Consider the following 23802-nt stretch of genomic DNA (forward strand, 5'->3'; position numbering starts at 1 on the left):
CTCAGACATTTCATAACATCAAAAATTAATAGCTAGTAAATCATTATACATGCTTCCCTTCAAGAGTGCTCTAATGAGACATCTATTATAATTTAAAGGTAAACTGCTTAATTATCTAGGCAAGGTAAGTGAAACTGTTGCAAGCATAATACCTGAAGAAGGCAGTGTTTTGTCATGGCTCGGTAGCAAGCCCTATAGCTCTTAGTTGTGGGTCTGTCTCCTAAGCAGTATCCCCATTTCTTCACCATATGAAATCTCTTTGCATGCCAAATATGTGTTTCCAACCAAATATTCTTCTTCTGCCTGCGATTAAACTCCACCACCAAGTTTACGTGACGCCTTCGAGCTTTTCGGCACTTGTTCTTTGAATGCTCTTTTTTCTGATGCACAGCTTTCTCTGCCTGTGTTTTCAGAATGGAAGATATTTTCAGTGGCAAGCTTGAAAGCACAAGTAAGTTTCTATAGAAGAGAATGGCTGTTCTGGATTAGAAGACACTGAACACTGCTAAAACATTTATAGCTTAAACATATGGTATAATTTATTGTTCATAATTAAGATTTTTTTTTTAATTTTGGGGAGAGAAATCTCAAATTTACACACTTACAAAAAACCCAAAGCCTGTTATTCTTCACCTAAGAACACAGAGGTTAAAATTTTACAATTTTATCAGCAAAAAATGAGTTTGTTTGCCTGTTGTCCAAATTTCTACACAAAAATCAAAATATACTACCTATTGATAATATAAAGGCTGGAAAGACAGAGGGTGTTGAGAATCAGTCCTCAAGTGCACCAGCAGAGTTGAACAGAGAGTCCTGCACTATTCATGACTGCTGCCAGTGTTTATTACAGCTCACTCTCAGGAAAACCTGCAGACAGGCGAATTTTAGCCTTTGCAAGTAGACACTGGTCTCTTCAGACAAGTGGCTGACAGCTGTTAGCACCCATAATTAATTTTACTGTATATCAGACTACATGGGATGTCAGAGGTAGATTTAAGGATACTGCGTGCCCTCGTCCTTTTCCTAAAGATTTATGACTAGCAGTATACCAATAAGTCATAATCTTTAAGGATAAACTGAAGAGAACCTGAATTGCCAGAGGGGTATCACTGAAGTTTGATACCCAAGTCACTTCATTTGATTAAAAAGACATGGAACTGAGTTTTTTCCTTTTTGACTCCAGTAGGAGTAAGTCTTAAAGTTTAAGTATCCTAATATATAGGTTAAAGGCATAAGTCACATTAGAGTACACTAAAGGCCACACCATACAGAATAATACAAAATAATAAATTAGTATAAGCATTTGTATTTTGGGAAAAATTACTTGAAATTATATTCAGAATCTTTGCAGTGACGAGATCTTTTGATTTCAGAACCAGTCATTTTATCAAATACAGATTTGTTTAAGGAAATAATTGACTGCTGTAAAGCAATGGCTGAGGGCTACCATGAGTAAGTATTTCGCTGCCATTTAGTCAGTCACCCTTAAATTACTCAGAATACACATTAGGAATGCTAGGCTCAGCAACAGAAGTAACAACAAATTTAAGGAACCATGCACACACTAAAAGCAGGAAGGGAAAACAGACATAAAACATACTTCAAAAATAACTGAACGATGCAGTTTAGAGACCAGTCATATTTAGATACCAAATGCTATAAGTGAATTGTACCTCTTTTCTGGCAATCTCACGGAGCCGTCTAGGTAGGCGTTTAATATTGTGACTCATGGCTCGTCTTCGCATGTGCCTAGGCAGAGTCTGAAAGACTAATGAATTGGAAGACTTCTGTGTAACTGCCTTCAACATAACACTGATTTCAGCAGCACGGGCTTGAGCAAAGGTAGATGCTGAAATGAAAAAAACATGCAGAGGTGATATAATGGAAACAGAATTAAATGAGAGGCTCGCCTTTTGCTTAACTTTGTTTTATAATACAAGCCAATACAAAAGTTTTGCAGCAATAAAGTTTGCAATTTTAAAATTGGGTAACTATGGAATTATAGTATATTGCTGCTATAACTCCCTAATGACTCTTACAATATTAACTTTTGTTTTGTTTAGTAAACTACTCAAATAGTTGTACCCTATTACTGAAATAATTTAAGTTATTTAGGTATTTTGATGCTCTCAGCAGAAACCAAACAGTCATGCAGCACATGATTCTAAAAGCCTTGCTGAATATTCTCCTTAGATCACATTTAATTTAACTGAAAATAGAATTTATATAATTTGTTTTGAGTGTTCAAAGCTGGAAAAAAAACTATTGGTGGAGATACCATAATTGCTTCCCTTTTGGCCATTGCAGAATGTTTACAAATACATTGACAACAATCATGCCTGGATAACTGACAGAATTGATTTTAAAGTTTACCAATTGATACAGTATTGCCAAATCATGTAAATTAGTACGTTTTATTTGCCCCTTTGCTTCCACATAGGAGGGCTTTTCTCCAACTAAAATAGCATTTAATTTATGTGAACATAAGAATGGCCACACTGGGTCAGACCAAAGGTCCACCTAGCCCAGTATCCTGTCTTCCGACAGTGGCCAGTGCCAGGTGCCCCAGAAGGAATGAACAGAGCAGGTAATCATGCACAAAGCCTTGGAAACAAGCAGGGAGAACTGGAGGCCCTGGTGATGTCAAGGAATTATGATGTGATTGGAATAACAGAGACTTGGTGGGATAACTCACATGACTGGAGTACTGTCATGGATGGTTATAAACTGTTCTGGAAGGACAGGCAGGGCAGAAAAGGTGGGGGAGTAGCACTGTATGTAAGGGAGCAGTATGACTGCTCAGAGCTCCAGTATGAAACTGCAGAAAAACCTGAGTGTCTCTGGATTAAGTTTAGAAGTGTGAACAACAGGAGTGATGTAGTGGTGGGAGTCTGCTATAGACCACCGGACCAGGGGGATGAGGTGGATGAGGCTTTCTTCCGGCAGCTCACGGAAGCTACTAGATCGCATGCCCTGGTTCTCATGGGTGACTTTAATTTTCCTGATATCTGCTAGGAGAGCAATACAGCGGTGCATAGACAATCCAAGAAGTTTCTGGAAAGCATAGGGGACAATTTCCTGGTGCAAGTGCTAGAGGAGCCAACTAGGGGGGGAGCTTTTCTTGAACTGCTGCTCATAAACCGGGAAGAATTAGTAGGGGAAGCAAAAATGGATGGGAATCTGGGAGGCAGTGACCATGAGTTGGTTGAGTTCAGGATCCTGACACAGGGAAGAAAGGTAAGCAGCAGGATACAGACCCTGGACTTCAGGAAAGCAGACTTCGACTCCCTCAGGGAACAGATGGGTAGGATCCCCTGGGGGACTAACATGAAGGGGAAAGGAGTCCAGGAGAGCTGGCTGTATTTCAAGGAATCCCTGCTGAGATTACAGGGACAAACCATCCTGATGTGTCAAAAGAATAGTAAATATGGCAGGCGACCAGCTTGGCTTAACGGTGAAATCCTAGCGGATCTTAAGCATAAAAAAGAAGCTTACAAGAAGTGGAAGGTTGGACATATGACCAGGGAAGAGTGTAAAAATATTGCTCGGGCATGTAGGAATGAAATTAGGAGGGCCAAATCGCACCTGGAGCTGCAGCTAGCAAGAGATGTTAAGAGTAACAAGAAGGGTTTCTTCAGGTATGTTGGCAACAAGAAAAAAGCCAAGGAAAGTGTGGGCCCCTTAATGAATGAGGGAGGCAATCTAGTGACAGAGGATGTGGAAAAAGCTAATGTACTCAATGCTTTTTTTGCCTCTGTCTTCACTAACAAGGTCAGCTCCCAGACTGCTGCGCTGGGCATCACAACATGGGGAATAGATGGCCAGCCCTCTGTGGAGAAAGAGCTGGTTAGGGACTATTTAGAAAAGCTGGACGTGCACAAGTCCATGGGGCCGGACGAGTTGCATCCGAGAGTGCTGAAGGAATTGGCGGCTGTGATTGCAGAGCCATTGGCCTTTATCTTTGAAAACTCGTGGCGAATGGGGGAAGTCCCGGATGACTGGAAAAAGGCTAATGTAGTGGCAATCTTTAAAAAAGGGAAGAAGGAGGATCCTGGGAACTACAGGTCAGTCAGCCTCACCTCAGTCCCTGGAAAAATCATGGAGCAGGTCCTCAAGGAATCAATCCTGAAGCACTTACATGAGAGGAAAGTGATCAGGAACAGTCAGCATGGATTCACCAAGGGAAGGTCATGCCTGACTAATCTAATCGCCTTCTATGATGAGATTACTGGTTCTGTGGATGAAGGGAAAGCAGTGGATGTATTGTATCTTGACTTTAGCAAAGCTTTTGACACGGTCTCCCACAGTATTCTTGTCAGCAAGTTAAAGTAGTATGGGCTGGATGAATGCACTATAAGGTGGGTAGAAAGTTGGCTAGATTGTCGGGCTCAACGGGTAGTGATCAATGGCTCCATGTCTAGTTGGCAGCCGGTGTCAAGTGGAGTGCCCCAGGGGTCGGTCCTGGGGCCGGTTTTGTTCAATATCTTCATAAATGATCTGGAGGATGGTGTGGATTGCACTCTCAGCAAATTTGCGGGTGATACTAAACTGGGAGGAGTGGTAGACACGCTGGAGGGCAGGGATAGAATACAGAGGGACCTAGACAAATTGGAGGATTGGGCCAAAAGAAATCTGATGAGGTTCAATAAGGATAAGCGCAGGGTCCTGCACTTAGGATGGAAGAACCCAATGTACAGCTACAGACTAGGGACCGAATGGCTAGGCAGCAGTTCTGCAGAAAAGGACCTAGGGATGACAGTGGATGAGAAGCTGGATATGAGTCAGCAGTGTGCCCTTGTTGCCAAGAAGGCCAATGGCATTTTGGGATGTGTAAGTAGGGGCATAGCGAGCAGATCGAGGGATGTGATCATCCCCCTCTATTCGACATTGGTGAGGTCTCATCTGGAGTACTGTGTCCAGTTTTGGGCCCCACACTACAAGAAGCATGTGGAAAAATTGGAGAGTCCAGCGAAGGGCAACAAAAATGATTAGGGGTGTGAAACACATGACTTATGAGGAGAGGCTGAGGGAACTGGGATTGTTTAGTCTGCGGAAGAGAAGAATGAGGGGGGATTTGATAGCTGCTTTCAACTACCTGAGAGGTGGTTCCAGAGAGGATGGTTCTAGACTATTCTCAGTGGTAGAAGAGGACAGGACAAGGAGTAATGGTCTCAAGTTGCAGTGGAGGAGGTTTAGGTTGGATATTAGGAAAAACTTTTTCACTAGGAGGGTGGTGAAACACTGGAATGCGTTGCCTAGGGAGGTGGTGGAATCTCCTTCCTTAGAAGTTTTTAAGGTCAGGCTTGACAAAGCCCTGGCTGGGATGATTTAATTGGGGATGGGTCCTGCTTTTGAGCAGGGGGTTGGACTAGATGACCTCCTGAGGTCCCTTCCAACCCTGATATTCTATGATTCTATGATTCCCCTTCCCATGTACCCCACCTCTGCAGAGTAGGGGAGGGGAGACAGGGCTCAGGACAGAGCAGGAGAGCTTTCAGTGAGTGCCTTAAAGAGACAGCACATGGCATCTCTCGGAAACTTCCCCAGCAGTCAGCACACCCTGTCTCTGTGTCATGCGCAGTCTTTCACACTCACCTCCCAACACATACTTGTATTATTGTTGTTGTTACTTCTTGGTACTTCCTGCAATTCACGTATATTCTCTGTAATATTATTCTTTCAAAGTGTGTTATTTTTAGTTTTTTGACTGGTCTATGCATATCATTTTTATTTCTCTCTTACTACTCAAAGAATTAAATTGAAGTGCGAGTTCTAAAATACCTAGCCTGTTTTGGCTGGAGTAAATATCCCTATGGTAACTTTTTAAAAACATATTCTATCTAGATTTTTTGTTTCTACTGGTGGTACACATCCGCGCATACCTCAGTGCACATAACAAAAGTTATTCTGCACATGGATGGAGGAAATTAGAGGGAACATTGCATCATCCCTGCCAATCCTGGTTAATAGCCATTGATGGACCTATCCTCCAGGAATTTATCTAGTTCTTTTTTGAACCCTGTTATAGTCTTGGCCTTCATAACATCTTTTGGCAAAGAGTTCCACAGGTTGACTGTGCATTGCATGAAGAAATATTTATTTTGTTTTAAACCTGCTGCCTCTTAGTTCTTGTTTTATGAGAAGGAGTATATAACACTTCCTTATTTACTTCCTCCACGTCAGTCATGATTTTATAGAGCTCTATCATATCCCCTCTTGGGACCTCTCTTTTCCATCTGAAAAGTCCCAATCTTATTAATCTCTCCTCATATGGAAGCCGTTCCATACCCCTAATCATTTTTGTTGCCCTTTTCTGAACCTTTTCCAATATATCTTTGAGACAAGGCAACCATATTTGCATGCAGTATTCACAATGTGGGCATAAGACCACCTGGAAACATCCTCAGTCCAAACACTGGCACCCACTTAAGTATGTTATAATCAGAGCCCGAGATTATGATGACATCCGTATAACACAAGCCATGAGAGGTACAGATCATTGTTGGACAGACCTTAGATTAGTAAGATCAGTTGTGAGCCTTATGTGTAGCTATATGTCACAGTGAAAAATAGGCTATATGTGTAGCTACACGTGTCGGTAAAAGGCTCCTGCTACTGGGGCCTTTCCCTGCTGCTGTGGGGAAAGATTACAGCAGCAGGGAGGAAGCAGGACACTACACTACTAAAAAGAGCAACATAGGATGGGGAAGGTACCGCTTGGATAAGTAGGGTATGCACCCACAGGATTCAGGCATGTTCTTACTCTACGTGCCTAAGCAGTGCATCGCAATCTACACTGGTTTATATCAGCACTAGAGGCCGTGATGCGTAGTGTATGTCCTCTACATACTGCCAAAAGTGTGCAGTGTAGACATATCTTAAAAATGTAGGTCCACTGACAACATTCATTTTTCTAACCTACAAAAATCCAGAATATGTATGTCTTTGTGACCAAGTACGTTTAAATCCACAATACTGAGGGGGGAAAAAAAGTGTGGCTTAACAAAGATTTAGTGTTAGTTTCAATCCAGAAGAGTATTTCTACTGAGGGGGAAAAATACCTGATAAAACAGAAGTCCACAAGTGCATATCAAATAAGGTCTCAGTTCTTCCAGATTTTACTATCTATTTTACTTTATAGATTTTTACTATTTAAAAACAAAAAAACATGGACCTGAACTATCAGTCCATGGTAACGTCTAGCAAAAATTTCTCTGGACACTTACCTGTTACGTATTTAGGCATTTCTTGAGAAACATTTTGGCGTCCTCCTCCCCAACCTCCTCTTCCTCTACCTCTCTCACCTCTATTTTGCCCCTTAGAAAAATGTTGTTCTTTCCTGTACAAAGGTCCAGGAGACTGATGTTGAGGTCTCTGCTGCTGATACTCCTGTGAACTATCAGGATGGAGATCTGCTAGCATGTTGAAAAAGAGAAACAGAGGACATGAAAATGCTATTAGACTAGCTTGAATAAACGAGCAAATAAAGTTTTTCTAGCATGTGACTACATTTTTGAAAATGAAAGAGAAAAAGTCATTTTTCTATTCAGATCCAGTTTCCGTAAGTTTATGTGATCCCTTTAAGAAGCAGTATGTTTAAAAAAATTAAAAGTGAGTTCTGATTATTTTTAAGTTGATTTATTTTAAAGAAGTGCACAAAACCTTGAACAAAGGTGGCCCTAAAAACATAATGCTGTCAGTTCATCTGTTTACAAACACTTAATTTACCTAATTTAGGTGAAGAGAAGTACCACCATTGGTTCCAATGCACTAAACACTGACCGACATACAAAAAGATGACAGTTGGGAAAAATATTTGTATTCAATAAATATTGAATGAACTTCACACATTTCACACCTTGTTTTGTAGTTTGAAAAGAGCTACTTCCCCCATTATGGTGCTGTATTCCACCATGACATGGTCCACACTCAGAAGATAAAGTGACACTAGCAGGCTGATTTCTCATTTTCTTGGCTCGTTTCTTCTCTCTTGCATTAGACATTTCTGGCGAAAAAACAAACAAAAATTAAAAAGGAGACCATCAGCACATGTACTCTTCCACTTGGCATCACAAACCAATACCTCAGGCCTTATCTATGCACACAAATTGTACCACTTCACCTATACACCAGTACCGTTAAGTGGTACAACTTCCCCACATGTTACTGCAATTCTATTGTTATAAAGGTGCTTTACAGTAGAATAGCTAATTCTGTAGGTCAGGGGGAAAGCAACAGGCTACACTGGTTTAGCAGAATTCAATTTTTTAAAATATTTCAACAGATAATATCCATGTTAAGTTTAAGCATTTTTAATTTTTACCAACTTTTCAGTTAAACAAAATTATGGGGGGGGGGGGGGTGAGACAATGTAATAACAGTAAATGATGAGATTAAAAAAGTTAAAGCCACCACAAAACCACCACCATCACAAGTCAAAATAAGCATTCTTAAATCAAATTAATAAATGCTCAATCATTTTTCTAACTTTTGCTATCTATAAATTTCAGTTATCAATGGAAATATTTTTCCTCCATTTGTGTGTGTATGGTAAAATCAACACTTAGTGACATTTACAGATAGAAAACTAATCCTTCCAAGCTTAGCTATAACACACCTTTACACAGAGAAACGCATCCACACCAGAAGTTGGACCAATTTAATTATCAAAACCTAGCAGAATAGTTTTACTGGTACAAAATCAGTGGACACACAAGTCATAAAGGAAACAAATAAATTAAATGGAAAGCTGCAAGTAGATTCCTTAAAACAATCCAGCCACTGCACAAAATATTGACAGGTTTGACTGCATGCTATATAGAAACGATTTTACAATCTATGCCAATCCGAATCCCAAACTGAACTTCATCTTCTGCTGAAATTGTTGGAGTAAGGCACGAGACGTTTAGCAGATGTGTTTCCCCTGGAGTGAACTTAGTGAAGGGGACGGGGGGGGACCACATATAATGCACGTGTCTGACCTTCGCTTCCTGACTCAGCATGTCGGATGCTACAACGCACAGCCTGGGGGGGCGGGGTGGGGAGAGGGGGGAGGAGGAGGAGGAATGACTGCTAGGGAGCCGGCTATTGCCGCATCCCGTCACAGGCTAGCGCTGCAATGCAGGGACAGGACAGCCAGGGCGGCCTGAGTCCATACAGCCAGGGCTGGGGTGATGGGCACAGGGCCAGGGCAACCAGGCACCCCAACGAAGAGCGGGAGCGCGCGCGGGGCACCGGGAGAGGGGAGCGCGCGCGGGGCACCGGGAGAGGGGAGCGCGGGGCGGGGCACCGGCCCCCAGGGAGAGCGGGGCGGGGCACCGGCCCCCAGGGAGAGCGGGGCGGGGCACCGGGCGGGCGGACACCCCCCGGGAGAGCAGGTTCACAGCGCTGAGGCCCCCAGGCGGTACCTGGAAGCGGAAGAGTGTAGATGCCCCACGTAGGAGCAGCCGCTGTCCCACCAGGCTCTGCCCCTCTCCCCGGCAGCGGAGCAGCCTCCGGCTACCGCTCTCCCGCCAGCGCTCAGCTCCCCGGCCTTTCAGCCCACGACAACCACGCCGGACCCGCCGCCGCCGCCGCCGCCGTGAGGACCGCGCAAGCGCACAAGAGCCCTTCAGAAAAGACTACGTCCCCCAGCAAGCTCCGCGGGAGGAGGAACTGTCCCCCTCCGGAGACGCATGCGCGGTTCGGTGCCGTGCCCCCACGTGGGATTGGGGGTGGAACCCTTATTCTTCAGTAAAAGAGCGAGGCTGTCCCAGCGGGTCCGCAGGGAGCGAAGTGCGGAGTCTCGCGGCAAAGGGCAGCGGGCAGCCATGGCTACCCTGATAAAGCGAATAATCAGCACCTCGAGGGCACCGGCTGTAATGGGCCCCTACAGGTAACGTGCCAGGCTCGTGCGCTCATCTAGCGGGGACTCTGCCTCGTAGAGCGATGGCCTGGATGCTGCAAAGAGAACCACACGGCTAGCCCCGTGACTGCGCTGGGGCGCCAAGTCCATGATCCGCATGGAGCCCGTTTTGGGAGTGGGGCCTGTAGACGAGACAAGGCAGAACATAGTGGGGAGGCCAAAAAAGGGAACAACTTGGAGGAACTCTAAATTTAAGCTGGCAGCTCGTGTGGGCATTGCAGAAGAAGCGAGACTAGGATGGACTTGAAGGAAAAGATGGTTGAGGCTTAGTGACCTGGGATAAAGTGAAAAGAAAAGGAGGACTTGTGGCACCTTAGAGACTAACCAATTTATTTGAGCATGAGCTTTCGTGAGCTACAGTAGCTCAGGAAAGCTCATGCTCAAATAAATTGGTTAGTCTCTAAGGTGCCACACGTCCTCCTTTTCTTTTTGCGAACACAGACTAACACGGCTGTTACTCTGAAACGTGGGATAAAGTGAGAATCCCACACGTTGGGAGTTGTGGGGACAGACACGGAGAGGGGGAAATTACAGCGTCTGTGTATTGCAGATATTTTGCAATGAGGAAGTGTCCATAATATTCTTGAAAATTTTAAAAAATGAAGAATTGTCATAGATGTTAGTTGTGTCTGTGGCTGGGTAATGGTGGGTTTGTCAGCCTGCATTATGAAATACTGTTTAAGTTTTCAATCTCTTTTTATTGCAGTGACTAGAAACATTATTATTGGGCAACTATGTTTCAGTAAATCTTTTTGCGTTTACATAATGTTTTGCAATTGGCTTTGAAGTCTTTAATTGTGTGCTGTCTGAAATAACTGGGTGTTGTGCCAGCAGCCCTATGTTCAGTGGCAATCAAAATATGCTGAATTTGCAAAGAATGGAACATAGAGGGCAATGTCTCTAAAGTTAGCCCATCAGCAGATTTCAGCAATACAGCCAGAGAGCAGGTGTGCAGATTTTTAACCTCGCAACTGTAACCAATTTGTAGCTGATTTGTCAAGCAATGGCCAACTGTGACTAAAAATGTGGATTTAATTGACTGTTTTAGATTTTTGTTCATTACTTACATTACTGTTGAATATTAAAGGCACTTCTTTTTAAAGCTCCTAGTCACCAACATTAGAAAACCCATGCACTCTTTAAATAAAGAAAAATAATCCAGGGAGTTCCTAAAAGTCTTCCATGGTCTATGTATTTTTGGAATGACCTATTGAATGCTGAATTCCATGTTGAAGTCCTGTGGCTTTAAATAATCAAAACACTTGATGTGTCCAGTAAAAATATATTAGCTGTCTTAGTCTAATTTTTGTAAATCTTTAGCTTGGCATTTTATTTGTATCACTAATATCTATGAGATATTTGATCAGAATAGTTATATTTTAGTAACTGCATATTTTATTATAGCTTTTTATTTCTTACCTCATTTTGAATAGGAGGGAGGGAAACAAATTCCAGTTCAGGCAATTACAATCCACCAGTGTAAATTCACCTTGATTGATCAATCCTTCAGCCTTCATATAGATTGTGCAGATCACAACATGTCTTCCATTCTTTTCTTATCCTGGCCTTCCTTCTCCACGTGTGGCCATGTCTTTTCATGATGAAATCTGCCCATCTCTTTGGAGGTCGGCTGTGGTGCTAGTACACAGCTGCAGTCCATTGTCAGTGAGCCTCACTATTTGCCTGGCCCATCACATTTTACTGTACCTGCTTTAAACAACAATGTCCTGCACTCCGCTCTGCTGGTTGATCACTTCATTGGGGACTCGGTCGTGGATTGAAATCCCCAGAATTCTTCTTTCCATTGCCCTCTCCATGATAGACAGTTGCTGCTCCTCTATCTTCATCAGCGTCCAGGTTTCGCTGCCGTACAACATTGCCGGCAGTACTGCTGAGCTGAAGAGGTTGGTGCATATTGCCTTGTTGATTTTTTTCTTGGAGGATATCCTTGATAGAATTAAATGCGTGCCAACCAGCTTTCTTTCTTTGTGAGAGTTCACCTTCCTGATCATGGCGCATGTTAATTTCTTGGTCCAAATAGACGAATTGCTCAACTTCTTCATTTGTTCTCCCTGGTGTGTTATTTGGGCTTTTGGCAAGGCATCAGACCACATAAATTTAGTTTTGGAGTGGTTCATTTTCAGTCTGACTTGGCTGCTTTTTGTGTTGCATTCTTGCCGCATTGTCTGTAGTTTGATAGTATTTTCAGCAATCAACATGATACTGTCCGCAAATCTGAGGTGTTTAACTGGTCTCTGTTGATGTTGATTCCACCCTTCCAATTCATCTTCCTTTATTACCATTTCGAGGCCGGCTGTGAAGAGTTTCAGTGAAACAGGGTCTCCTTGTTTCACACCTTTTTTTAACTGGGGTGTCAAACAGTTAAATCATAGTGCAGTCAGAATTTGCTTCCTTTAGTAGTTTGTGTCGATGCTCTGCTCTGCAAGAGCTTTCAACCCTGCATTGATCTCTACACTGTCAAACGCTTTTTCATAATTGACGAAGGCAAAGCATAAAGGAAATTTGTATTCCCTTGAGCATTCCAGTATTTGGTTTATAGTGGAAAATATGGTCCATTGTGCTGAAATTCCTTTGAAAACTTACCTGCTGTCTCGGCTGCTGCTTGTCCAGACTCTCTGTGAGTCAGTTTGTTGTTTTGGTGAAGAACTTGTAGACATGTGAGAGGAGGCATATTGGATGGTAGTTCTTTAGAACTTCACAATCCCCCTTCTTGTACAGCAAAATGGTGTTGGACTCCTTACAGCTAGACAGTATCGTCTGTGTTTCCAAGTAATGGCTAAACCTCTGAGCAAGGGTTTCTCAGAGGTCTTGGCCTCCAGGTCTTATCATTTCGGTTGTCAGTCTGTCTCTTCCTGGGGCTTTTTCCTTCCTTCATTTGGCAAACTGCATGTCGAACTTCGCTGATGAGGACTGAGAGTCTAAACTACCCCTTTATTTTCAAAGGGATAAAGTATTCTTCATTTCCTGCCCTAAACAATTCTGTACGGTGTTTGTGCACTATTAAAAAGCTCCTGTGTTTCACTTCAGTGACTGGTGAGGTGATCTCTATAATAACACTTATAGATCTCAAAACTTCTTAAAAAGGAAAGCATTATCTCCATTTTACAAATGGAAAAACTGAGACAGAGAGACATGAAGTTAACTTGCCCAAGGTCACAGTGCTAATAGTGGCAGAGAAGAAAATAGAATCCTGGTCTCTTGAGTCATAATTTAACATTATACCCGCGGGTCCAAGCTGCCAGTAACGTATCTCTTACCTAAATCTCGGTGGTGTTGAGACATAACAATGTTTGTAAAAGCGCTTGGGATGGAAAGCAACACTTTCATTATTACGCGCAAGACTTTCAAAAGTGAGTAGGGGGGTTGTTGACAGTAGAAATATATCTTTTAGAAGCTTGAAAGTGACATTCTTTGTTACCAAGTTAACTTTTCTCTTTTCAGTAAACACTGACTCTGCCTTTTCTACTACTAAAAATAACTGGTCCTATGATTCTTACACAGTACTTTACTTCCCAAAGAGGTGGTATAGTCTGTTGCCACCTTCCCAGACTGAGTTTTCTACCCCCATAAAATGTTATAAATTAATGGGGGGAAAGGTGAAATATTTCTTCAAGAGGTTTGCTCAAAATAGTTCTGAGTGGTTGGATGGAAATGAGATTTTTCTGGATGAGCTGTAAATATATGTATGACTTACAATTGCAGTCAAGCGGTGCTGATAGACCGGACCATGTATATCGCAGGACAGCTAGGCATGGATCCTTCTAGTGGCCAGCTTGTGCCTGGAGGGGCAAAAGAAGAAGCTAAACAGGTAAGGAGTTATCCAAAGCCCCCTAGCAATAAACTTAATATTTGAGTGTCTTACTGTTTGGCCTGTGTTTAGGCCCTGGAGCTATTCACAGAGAACAGAGGCCCAAACATGGAGGCTGGAGTATTGAAGACCATCCCGCACAGCAATCCAGGAAGCTGGGGGAGGGCTAAAGTAGGGGACAATGCCTCCTCTCTATCCTTTCTTTCTCCCACCCAAATAATGGGAGGGTGGGTAGGAAAATAGTGAGAAATCCTTATTTCCAGCAGGGGTGGAAATGGTGGTGCTTTAAATTTAATTGGACAATTACTGACCGTTCGCAGTGTTGTAGCCCGAAGAAGAGCTCTGTGAAGCTCAAAAGCTTGTCCCTTCCACCAGCAGAAGTTGGTCCATTAAAAGATATTACCTCACCTACCTTGTTACTCGTTCATTAGATACTTATAACAAAGATTGAGCTTCCAAGCAGACCCCAGGGAGGGGATATAAGTAAGAATCCTAGTGGCTGGGAAGGGCCAGCTGGCCTACTTGCCAGGGCATTGTCTCTGGACATTGCTGTTGTGCAGTGGGGAGCCCCTCATCTTACATATGTGCCTTTTTCTGAGTTAAATCAAGGAATAAAAATGGAAGCCCTGCTGGAAGTGCAGTCGCTGTGAAAGATGATTCGTAACCTACCTTCCTTTTCACTTGTCTAATGAAAAGGTTGGCTACCATCTGAGGTTGTCTGGAGTAAACTTTCATAGCTACGTCTTGTGGTGCTGGTATGTAGAGAAGCTATAACTTTAACAATGTCGGTACCTCAAGGCTCTGTTTTTCTTCTCAATAGGCTCTAAAAAATATAGGGGAAATCCTGAAAGCTGCAGACTGCGACTACTGCAATGGTGAGTGCCTACATAAGAATAGTAGAGATGTCCAAGTATTTTATTTAGAGAAGAAAACAAAGTGACCTTTTTTAAGGTAATCTTTTTTGTTGAATACATAATTGGTGCTTATAGCTGTGTGATACAAAAGAAAATATGATCCTAGACCCAAGGATTTTAAATTGAAAAAGACAACCCCATACACCTGGGAAACCCAGGGAAAGATTTTTTTATTTTAGGGGTGTGGACACTCAGCTGTCCTTGCCCCAAATTTCTGACTAGTAATGCTACTGTTTTCAGCCCCATCTGCAGGAACACTAGTGTAAAGAGGGCTCCAGATGGCGGCTGGCACTTTAAGCATCCTGTCCTCTAACCCAACTCAGAGCAGGTCTACAGGAACTGGGGTGAGATTCAGAAAGGTATTTAGGTGCCTATTTCCCATAGGCTTCAAGCTGCCTAAACACTTTTTTGTGAATCCCACCCCTGGGGCTTAAAATGCTGTCAACACTAGTGCACTAACCGTGGAGCTGAGCCAGCATTAACAATGGGAAAGGGGGGAGATCAAAAGGGTAACAAAAAATCATAGTGTAGACAAAGCCTTGAAAAGGCAATGGCTGGAGGTATGGTAACACATTTGTGCTTCATGGAAGAAATGAGCTTTGCAAAGGAATTTAAGGCTGTGATTTTCAAATCTGCTTTAGGGACACACAGTTCCCATTAATTTCCCTTACATGGCATTGAAAATCTCAGCCTGAAAGCATGAAGTGAGTCTAAACGTGTGTGCCCCTTTGAAAATTCCTGATATTGCACTTAATTAGGAAAAAAATCTTATGAAAGCAGTAGTACATGCTGAGTTTCAGGGCACTTCACTGTTTCTAAAACGTCATGATATAGTGTAATAAGTTGGGGTGAGTGGATCTAACTTCATTTTTATGTTAACAATGGATGTCAGTGTTCAGAGTAGGTGAGGTTTATCACTTGAGGTAAAATGAAGTATATGAACTGAATATTAAAGAAATGCACTGGGATTTGCATGCTGCATACAACCCAGCGCTCCATAATATCTGCATTTGTGTAACTCTAGTTGTAAAGACTACTGTGTTGATGGCTGACATGAAGGACTTCAGTGATATTAATGAAATCTACAAGCAGTGTAAGTGGATGTTTTGTTTCCATTTTAGCAGTATCTTGTACCGTTTTATTGCTCACTAAGAGAAAAACTTAATGACGATCTGTTTGTTTTGACGTTATATAAGGTATGGGTTGAAACTGGATAGTCAAAACAAAAAGGAAAGTCACTTATGCATGGACTATGCTTATTTCTATCTTTAATAGGAATATTAGTCATTCAAAAAAAGATGTCTGTTTCCCCGTGACTCAGGTGTTCAGATTATTCCTGCTAGCTAAATCTCTGCCTTTCTCACTTTAATGTGCTTTTAATAATCCATATGTGAAAAGGACTATGGATAGGATTCAAATTCCATCCCTATGTTACACAAATCATAGTGCCAGGTGACAGTGTCAGTCATACTGTAGATCCACAAAACTTGGTGTATTAGAAGGGCAGCTTCAGCATTTAACTGACACTTCTATATTACTTCATCCTTCATTGAGGCAGATCTCCCAATTTACATGTCTTCCATGCTTTGAAGAGCCCCCCAGAGGGATTTGGCTTTACCAAAAGTGAGTGAAATTGGAACTGTATATTTACATTCATATGACAGCCAAAACAGATGGATCAGAATGGAAACTTTCACTCTAGAACCCACTCACATATGTAGTTGATAAGGTGTCTGGTTTTACAGTTCTCTCAGATAAACTGGTAATCCAGAAACAAAATTTAGCACTCACTAACATTGTGGAATTCTAACACTCTGTGCATAATTGTTTTTATAGACTCAACAAGATTTAAAAAAAAAATAGCCCTCACATAACACTTTAGACTTTAGCTAATTCTTCTTACAACACCACTCTGAGATGGGCAAATACAATATTGTCTGTGATATAAACTTGTAAAGAGGGGCTCCCTCAGAACAGAGAGCTCAGTTCAATGTGGCTGAATAATGAGTGTGAAAATTAATTTGGGATGTTCTTGGCTTTCTCTGTCTCAACAACTTAGAATCCATATGAGAGATTGTGTATCCAAAAGGAGGAGATGGGGACCATATATCTTGTACCAAATGAGAACTAGCAATGTTTGAGCATAGCCTTATGGTTTACCAGAGCCCCAAATGGTATGCCTCTTAAACACTGCAAAGCCTAGTAAAAATCAGGTCCTTTGTATTGCTGGACTTGCTGGGCCAAATATGAGCAGACTTTTTACAATTCTACATGCATATCATTGTATTTTCCCTAATATTATGCTGCTGTTGGCAGCCTTCAAATGATTAACTTGTCAGGTTGTCTGGGATTGTGTGTTTATCTGTTGCTATCTTGAAACAATCTGTTGAATTCTTTGGTGTGATGCTGGTTGTTTAGTACAAGTATTACAGATGAAACAGGAACATGGGATCCTGAGTACTTATCTATATAATCCAAATATATGTTGACTCAGTTTTTAAATCCATGGCAGCTTCTGGCCTCAAGTAACTGTTTTTCTTTCATGGTAGATGTGGTTTCTGAATCTGAAGTAGCCTCTTTTGTATGTCAAAATGCAATTCCATGGGCATATGTACAGGATGCAGAATAGTTAAATATCTAGTTGCTCATTACCAGGCTCCCATGTAGCTGTAATTCATTAACACATTTGGTGTTTGTTTTTTCATTGTGACTTCTTAACCTGATTCAGTAATAAGATCTTGTTATCGGCTGCTGATCTTAGAATTAAAACTTACCAGTAAAAGTTGTCTACAACAGCTGAATTTGCACAGTATTATACCTTACTCAGATCTCTTACTCTGTTAGCTAGGTATCCTCAATGTAGGAGCCTAATCATGACATTCAGTTAAACTGCATGGAGTGCAGGTTAGGGCATACTGTATAAAGGTGGCTGAAAACTTCCCTTTGCTCTCCATTGATCCTTGTGCTGCTCTCTGCAGGACTGGCTCCTATGCTGGGTGAGTTTGTGTGTAATGCAAGGTACCCTTGCAATGCCCCTCCTCCTTTGCTCAGGGCCCCTTTTCCTTGCTCATCTGGATGTAAGAGCCCCCACATCAACTATGTCTCCGGAAGATCACCCGTACACTGTGGTGACCTTTCCTGGGGCAATTAAGCTGGTGTTTAGGGCTATGCTATGCCAGTGGTATAAACAGTGGCTGCATCGTACCAGAGAAGCTGATCTATATGTTTCTTCTTGATCATGGAAAAAAGTAAATTACTGAGATTATATAACAGGCCAAAAAATCCAGCAATTTTTGTCTCATAGCTGTTAAACTGTAAACATTCTACTGTGTATATGTATCTCTATAGATAATTCTGAACTGTATCTTGTAGGGCAAAGTTAAAACTATTAATTCATTTATTTATCTTTTAAACTGTAGTTTTCAGGAGTAACTTCCCAGCCAGAGCAGCCTACCAGGTTGTTGCTTTGCCAAATGTGAGTGTCAATTGTTCTTCTATAAATATCTATTCTCTCTCTAACTTCTTGCAGCTGGAGGATTTTCATTCCTAGCTAACTTCTCTGAATAGTTTGCTTTTAATGAATAGTTTGCTTTTAATGGAGGATTTTTTTCTTATGTAGTTAAAATATGTAATCTCCCTGACTCTCTCTCTGTCTGTAACATTAAAGGGGAGGAAACGTCACTCCAGGAATAAGGGATTATTATATGTAGAATGATTAAAAGAAAGCTTTCAGTTTTCATTAACATTGCTGAAGAAATTACTAATAGGAAAAAAATACCTTGGAAAACTACAAGGTTTAATTCTACAAATCTTGATTCATTTTTTTTTTTGTAACTGGTACTATGCTCAATAATTTAAAAATGTAGGTCTCTCTAAATTCCTATTCTGCTTCAATGTTTTCCCCACAGAATGCACGAGTTGAGATTGAAGCTGTAGCCATCCAGGGACCAATCCAAGAGGCATCAGCATGACTATAAATACAGTACTCTAATACACTACTAAGTGTGTCTGAGGCTTAGGCCCTGTTCCTGCAATTGGCTGCCTGTGGGCTCACCCCCTTGGAAGCTCCATGGAAAAGCACCTTTGCACAGTCTGTTGCAGGATCTTACATTCTCTAAAACCCCCATCGTGTAATGAACTCTGTGCAGGCAGATCCCTGTGCCCATGTGTAGCCCCATTGTCATCAATGGGGCTCTGCGCTGGTTTCAGGGTTTGTCTGTACTCATTGCAGGATTGGGGCCTTAGTCTGTAATGGTGGCTGGGTATTGTCACCTTCCTAAAAGGTTGTTTCAGGTAAGGTTATCCAATAATGAACAAACTCTCAAAATATATGGAAGCAGAGAATTGCATTGGTGGTAACATGATAGCATATGCTGTAACCTTTAGAAATCCTGCTAGCACTCTAGAGATAAATCATAGACCTGGGTTTTTAATACATCACTTAATATTTTTATAAATGAGCAGTTCATGCATTTCTAACTATAGAAAACCTGATTCGCTGCAGCACAGAAGTGAAAATACATATTTGGGGATTCACTGTATGAGCTTTGAACACTTGAAGTGTTTGATTAGATCAGGGGTCTCAAACTCAAATGAGGACAAGTACATTGGGCTGAGGGCTGCATCAGTGGACTCCCCCATTGCCCCGCCCCTGTCCCCACTCCGCCCCTTCCATGAGGCCCCGCCCCATCTCTTCCCAGCCCCCATTCCAACCTCTTCCCTGAAATTCCCACCCCAACTCTGCCCCTGGGGGCAGGGGGTCCAGGTGCAGGAGGGGTGCGGCAGGGGGTCTGGGTGCAGGAGGGGTGTGGCAGGGGGTGGGCTCCAGCCCGGCACACACCAGGACAGGGCAGGTTTCCTGCCCTGACCCTGCGCCGCTCCAGGAAGCGGCTGGAACCTGGGGGAGGGGGGCACAGGGTCTGTGTGTTGCCCTGGCTGTGCCTCCAGGCACTGCCCCCCCCCCAGCTCCCATTGGCTGGGAACAGGGAACTGTGGCCAATGGGAGCTTAGGGGGAGGTACCTGGAGGCACGGCCAGGGCAACACACAGACCCCTGTGCCCCCCTTCCCCAGGTCCTGGCCACTTCCCGGAGCAGCACGGGGGCGGGGCAGGGCAGGCAGGTGGGGAGCCTGTCCTTGCCCCCAGTGCGTGCCGGGCTGGACCGGGCCAGAGCTGCTGTAGGTAAACACTATGGGGGCTGCGGGGAGCTGGTGGGCTGCAGAAAATAGCCCCACGGGCTGCATGTTTGAGACCCCTGGATATCTCTAGATCTGATTTATCTTTGCTTTTCTTGAGTCACTTCTAACACACACAACTTCACAGAAGTGTGAGTAACTCATGTAAATCAGTTGAAAATTAATGTTTTATTTGAATGTTTAATGAAAATTAATGTTTTGTTTAGCACAGCATCAAGTACCTGATGGCCTACAAATATAACTTTGAATTACCTTGTTCATTTTAATTAAAGATAATTAGACACATTCTAGCTTTGGGGAAAATATGTACTATCTAATGGGAATAAACCATAATTGCATGTATTAAATATGGTGGTCTCTTTTTTTTGGGAATAAATGTGCTTTTTTCATTTAAAAATAAATGCTTATGTTTCTTGGTATGACAACATGATGTCCTGGGAGGTGTGCTGCCTGCCTCCAATTGTTATGGAAAGGTTGCTGAAGCACATCTGTCCCTCTGACTACTACCCCATGCTGATCATCCACCTGGGCACTAATGATATTGCCCGGTCTCACTCCAAGCAGATCAGCAGCAACTTCAGGGCTCTGAGAGCTAGGGTGAAGAAGTCAGGGGCACAGGTTCTGTTCTCCTCCATCTCCAAACTGAAGTTAAGTGTACAGGCAGGGACATATGCATCCTGGAGACAAATGCATGACTGCACACATGGTGTTAGTAGGAAGGCTTTTGCTTCATTGACCATGGAATGCTGTTTGAGAAGACAGTCTGCTGAGAAACAATATGGTCCACCTGACCAGGCAGAGGAAGAACATCTTCATGTACTGACTTGCCAACCTAGTGGGGTATTAAACTAGGTTGAAAGGGGGCAGGTAACAACAGCCCACAGGTAAGCATAAAAAAAACCTACTTTAACATGTCTATAGGTTGGGAGGGATATGGAAAATTATAATAGGGTCATTGGCGCAACAAGAGGGAAATGTGGGGGGGGTCTGCACAACATCTAAGGTGTGTCTACACAAATGCAAGGAGTGTGGGGAATAAATAGGAAGAACTGGCTGGATTAGTACAGAGTTACATTTTATTAAAGTTAATGTTAAAAATGATATAGTACACAGGTTAAGAAAAGAGTGTTTGTACATCTGGGTATATGCTTAGATTATCCACAATACAAAGTTTGTTTTTAAAAGTCATAAGATATATAGTACATAACAATAACCCCAATTAAGGTGAATAAATTTAACAATACAGTTTAGCTATTAGAATCTGAATACAGGGGTACATCTCTCATGAAAAGTTATACAGAGTGTTGGTTGTAGAAAGCAAATATAGGAATGAGTGTAGATTGTCCCTCAGTAATTGAGCATTTAGGGTAGATTGTCCGTTTGGAAAATACAATCCATGAGAAAAGTATTTCAGTTACTTTTATGACTTAATTGACAACAGAGAGAGAAATCTCATGAGTGGACTATTGGTATGAAAGGGTAGAGCTTGTTCAAGGGGAAAAAGTGAGGTACTGACTCCATGGGTGCTCCAGGCTGGAGCACTCCTAGAAAAAATTAATGGGTGCTTAGCACCTACTGGCAGCCAGCTCTCCTCTCCCAATGCCTCCCATCTACCAGCAGCCCTGTGACCAACACTCCCCCTCCCTCACAGCACCTCATACCTGCCATGACCAGCTGTTCTGCAGCATGCTGGGGGCAGGGGAAGGAGTGGGGATGGTGTGGCAACAGGTGGAGTGGGAGCTTGGGAAAAGGGGTGCAGGCAGGGTGGAAGCTAGGAGGAAGGGGTTGGGGTGGAATAGGGAGTTGAGCAGCCCCAGGCCTGGAGGAAGCTGGTGCCTGTGTGTTGTATTATACATCAAGAATATGTACACATATTCAGAGATCCAGAAAGAGGTGAGTGGCAGACCAGTTTAAAGTTGCTGGGTAAAGAGGAAATAAAAGGGAGGTGGGGGGGAAATGGGATTGGTTGAGAGTGGTCATGGTAGGGTCTACTAGAGACCACCAACTCTGGAAGAGGATGAGGCATTTCTAGAACATAAATATCCAAAAACACAAGACCTGGTACTAATGGGGGATTTTAACTACCCAGGTATCTGTTGGAAAAGCAATATGGCAAAACAACATTTCCCATAAGTTCTTGGAATGTACTAGGAACAATTTTGTTTCAAAAAGTAGAGAAAGTAGCCAAGGGGACAGCCATTTTAGACTGGATTCTGACCACTAGGAAAAACTGGTTGTAACTCTGAAAGCAGAAGATACTTTAGGTGATTTCATGATTCTAAGGAATGAGTGAGAGCAGCAGAATAAGGACAGTGGACTCCAAAAAAGCAGACTTTAACAAATGCAGAGAACAGGTAAGCAAGGGTTCATGGGCAAAAGAAATCTAACAACTAAAGGAGTCCAAGAGAGCTGGCAGTTTCTCAAGGAGAGAGTTTTCAGCTGTGCCTTTAATAATCTCAACGCAAATGAAAGGTAGGAAGAATAGTAAGAGGCCAGTATGGTTCTGGTAACAGCTCTTTAATGACCTGAACATCAGAATGAATCCCACAAGAAGTGGGAATAGACAACTTCCTAAGAGCATGAAAAACAGCACAAGTATGTAAGAAATCAGAAAGGCTTAGGCACAAAGTGAGTTACACCTAGCAAGGGATATAAAACACAGGAAGACTAGGGTCTATAAATACATTACGAGCAAGAGAAAGATGAAAGAAAGCATAGTCCTCAACTTAATGGGAAGGAGAACTAATAATTTATTACATCAGGAAGGCTGAGGAGTTTAATGCTTGTTTTCTACCATCTTCACTAAAAGGGTTAATGGTGACTAGGTACTCAATACAATTAATATTAAACAACAATGGGGGAGGAATGCAAGCCAAAAGAGGGAAAGAACTGGCAAAAGTATAAGTCAGATGTATTTAAGACAGCAGGACCTGATGAAACTTACCCTGTGGTATTTAAGGAACTAGTTAAAGCAATCTCAGAACCATTAGCAATTATCTTCAAGAACTCATTGAGAACAGGTGAGGCCCCAACAAAGAGTATTTATCTTTAAAGGGGGAACCAGGGGACCCAGGGAATTACAGACCAGTCAGCATAACTTCAATAAATGGAAAGATACTGGAACAAATAATACTATATCCCAGTGGTTCTCAAACAGAGGGTACATCAACTCATTCGGATGTTTGCCTAGTTTTACAACAGGCTACATAAAAACCACTAGTGCAGTCAGTCCAATCTAAAATTTCATACAGAATATGACTTGTTTATACTCCTCTATATACTATACACTGAAAAGTACAATATTAATATTCCAATTGATTTATTTCATAATTATATGGTAATCCAATCCCAATCACTAGAGGTTTTAAAGAACAGGTTGGACAAACACCTGTCAGGGTTGGTCTAGGTTTACTTAGTCCTGCCTCAGTTCAGAGAGCTGGACCTAATGACCTCTTGAGGTCCCTTCCACCAGTCCTACATTTCTATGAGTCTACGAACATAAAGGCTTTCCAAAGGACAACTGAAAGGAATATGATAGTCCTGAGAAAATGGTAGGTGTAATCAATCTTGTGTAAACAAATGTTTGTCCCATACAATGCTTTGATGGCTATAGGCTCAGATTGAGAAAAAGCTTCCATTCTATCCCATAATGGGTGAAGATGAAAATAATCCTGTATGACAACAGAGACAACAGGTTCCATGCCTATTTTACTATTATGGCATTACAGCTGTTGAAAGTGCTTTCAACTAAGATCAGCTCTTTAGGAGTGGTGGATTTTTTTTTAACACCTTTAAATATCCTATTCAGACTGTAACTAGATACTGTCATTAATCCAGTTATGCTGTATCTCTGCACTTTATATCAGTAAAACAAATCATATTGGACTATTGCTTAAAATGTAGCCCAGTGTTTGGCTACATTTGTGGTTCACTATGAAAAATGTGCAAGAGACAAAATAAC

The 23802-nt window shown here is 42.3% G+C and overlaps 2 protein-coding genes across 3 annotated transcripts in view; one reads left to right on the forward strand and one right to left on the reverse strand.

The window, feature by feature from the left end:
- Positions 1-9606, reverse strand: part of POP1 (POP1 homolog, ribonuclease P/MRP subunit) — a 41537-nt gene extending 31931 nt beyond the window's left edge. Inside the window, exons 1-5 of one of the 2 annotated variants that reach the window (XM_073330487.1) lie at positions 9408-9606; positions 7859-8005; positions 7227-7412; positions 1674-1849; positions 153-401 (exon numbers count right to left, since the gene is read on the reverse strand). In XM_073330487.1, coding sequence (XP_073186588.1) covers positions 153-401; positions 1674-1849; positions 7227-7412; positions 7859-8003 — 756 coding nt within the window. In that variant the 5' untranslated portion in view covers positions 8004-8005; positions 9408-9606. Of the gene's footprint in view, positions 1-152; positions 402-1673; positions 1850-7226; positions 7416-7858; positions 8006-9407 lie in introns of both variants that reach the window. The other variant, XM_073330486.1, reaches the window with a different exon arrangement.
- Positions 9607-9659: 53 nt separating this feature from the next.
- On the forward strand, positions 9660-20188 carry RIDA (reactive intermediate imine deaminase A). The gene is made up of 6 exons (XM_073330488.1): positions 9660-9874; positions 13628-13733; positions 14554-14608; positions 15672-15740; positions 18067-18122; positions 18556-20188. The coding sequence occupies exons 1-6, from the start codon at positions 9675-9677 to the stop codon at positions 18616-18618; spliced, it is 549 nt and encodes a 182-aa protein (XP_073186589.1). The 5' UTR covers positions 9660-9674; the 3' UTR covers positions 18619-20188.
- Positions 20189-23802: the final 3614 nt, after the last annotated feature.

This window comes from Lepidochelys kempii, chromosome 2, assembly GCF_965140265.1.
Source record: "Lepidochelys kempii isolate rLepKem1 chromosome 2, rLepKem1.hap2, whole genome shotgun sequence".
NCBI lineage: Eukaryota > Metazoa > Chordata > Testudines > Cheloniidae > Lepidochelys > Lepidochelys kempii.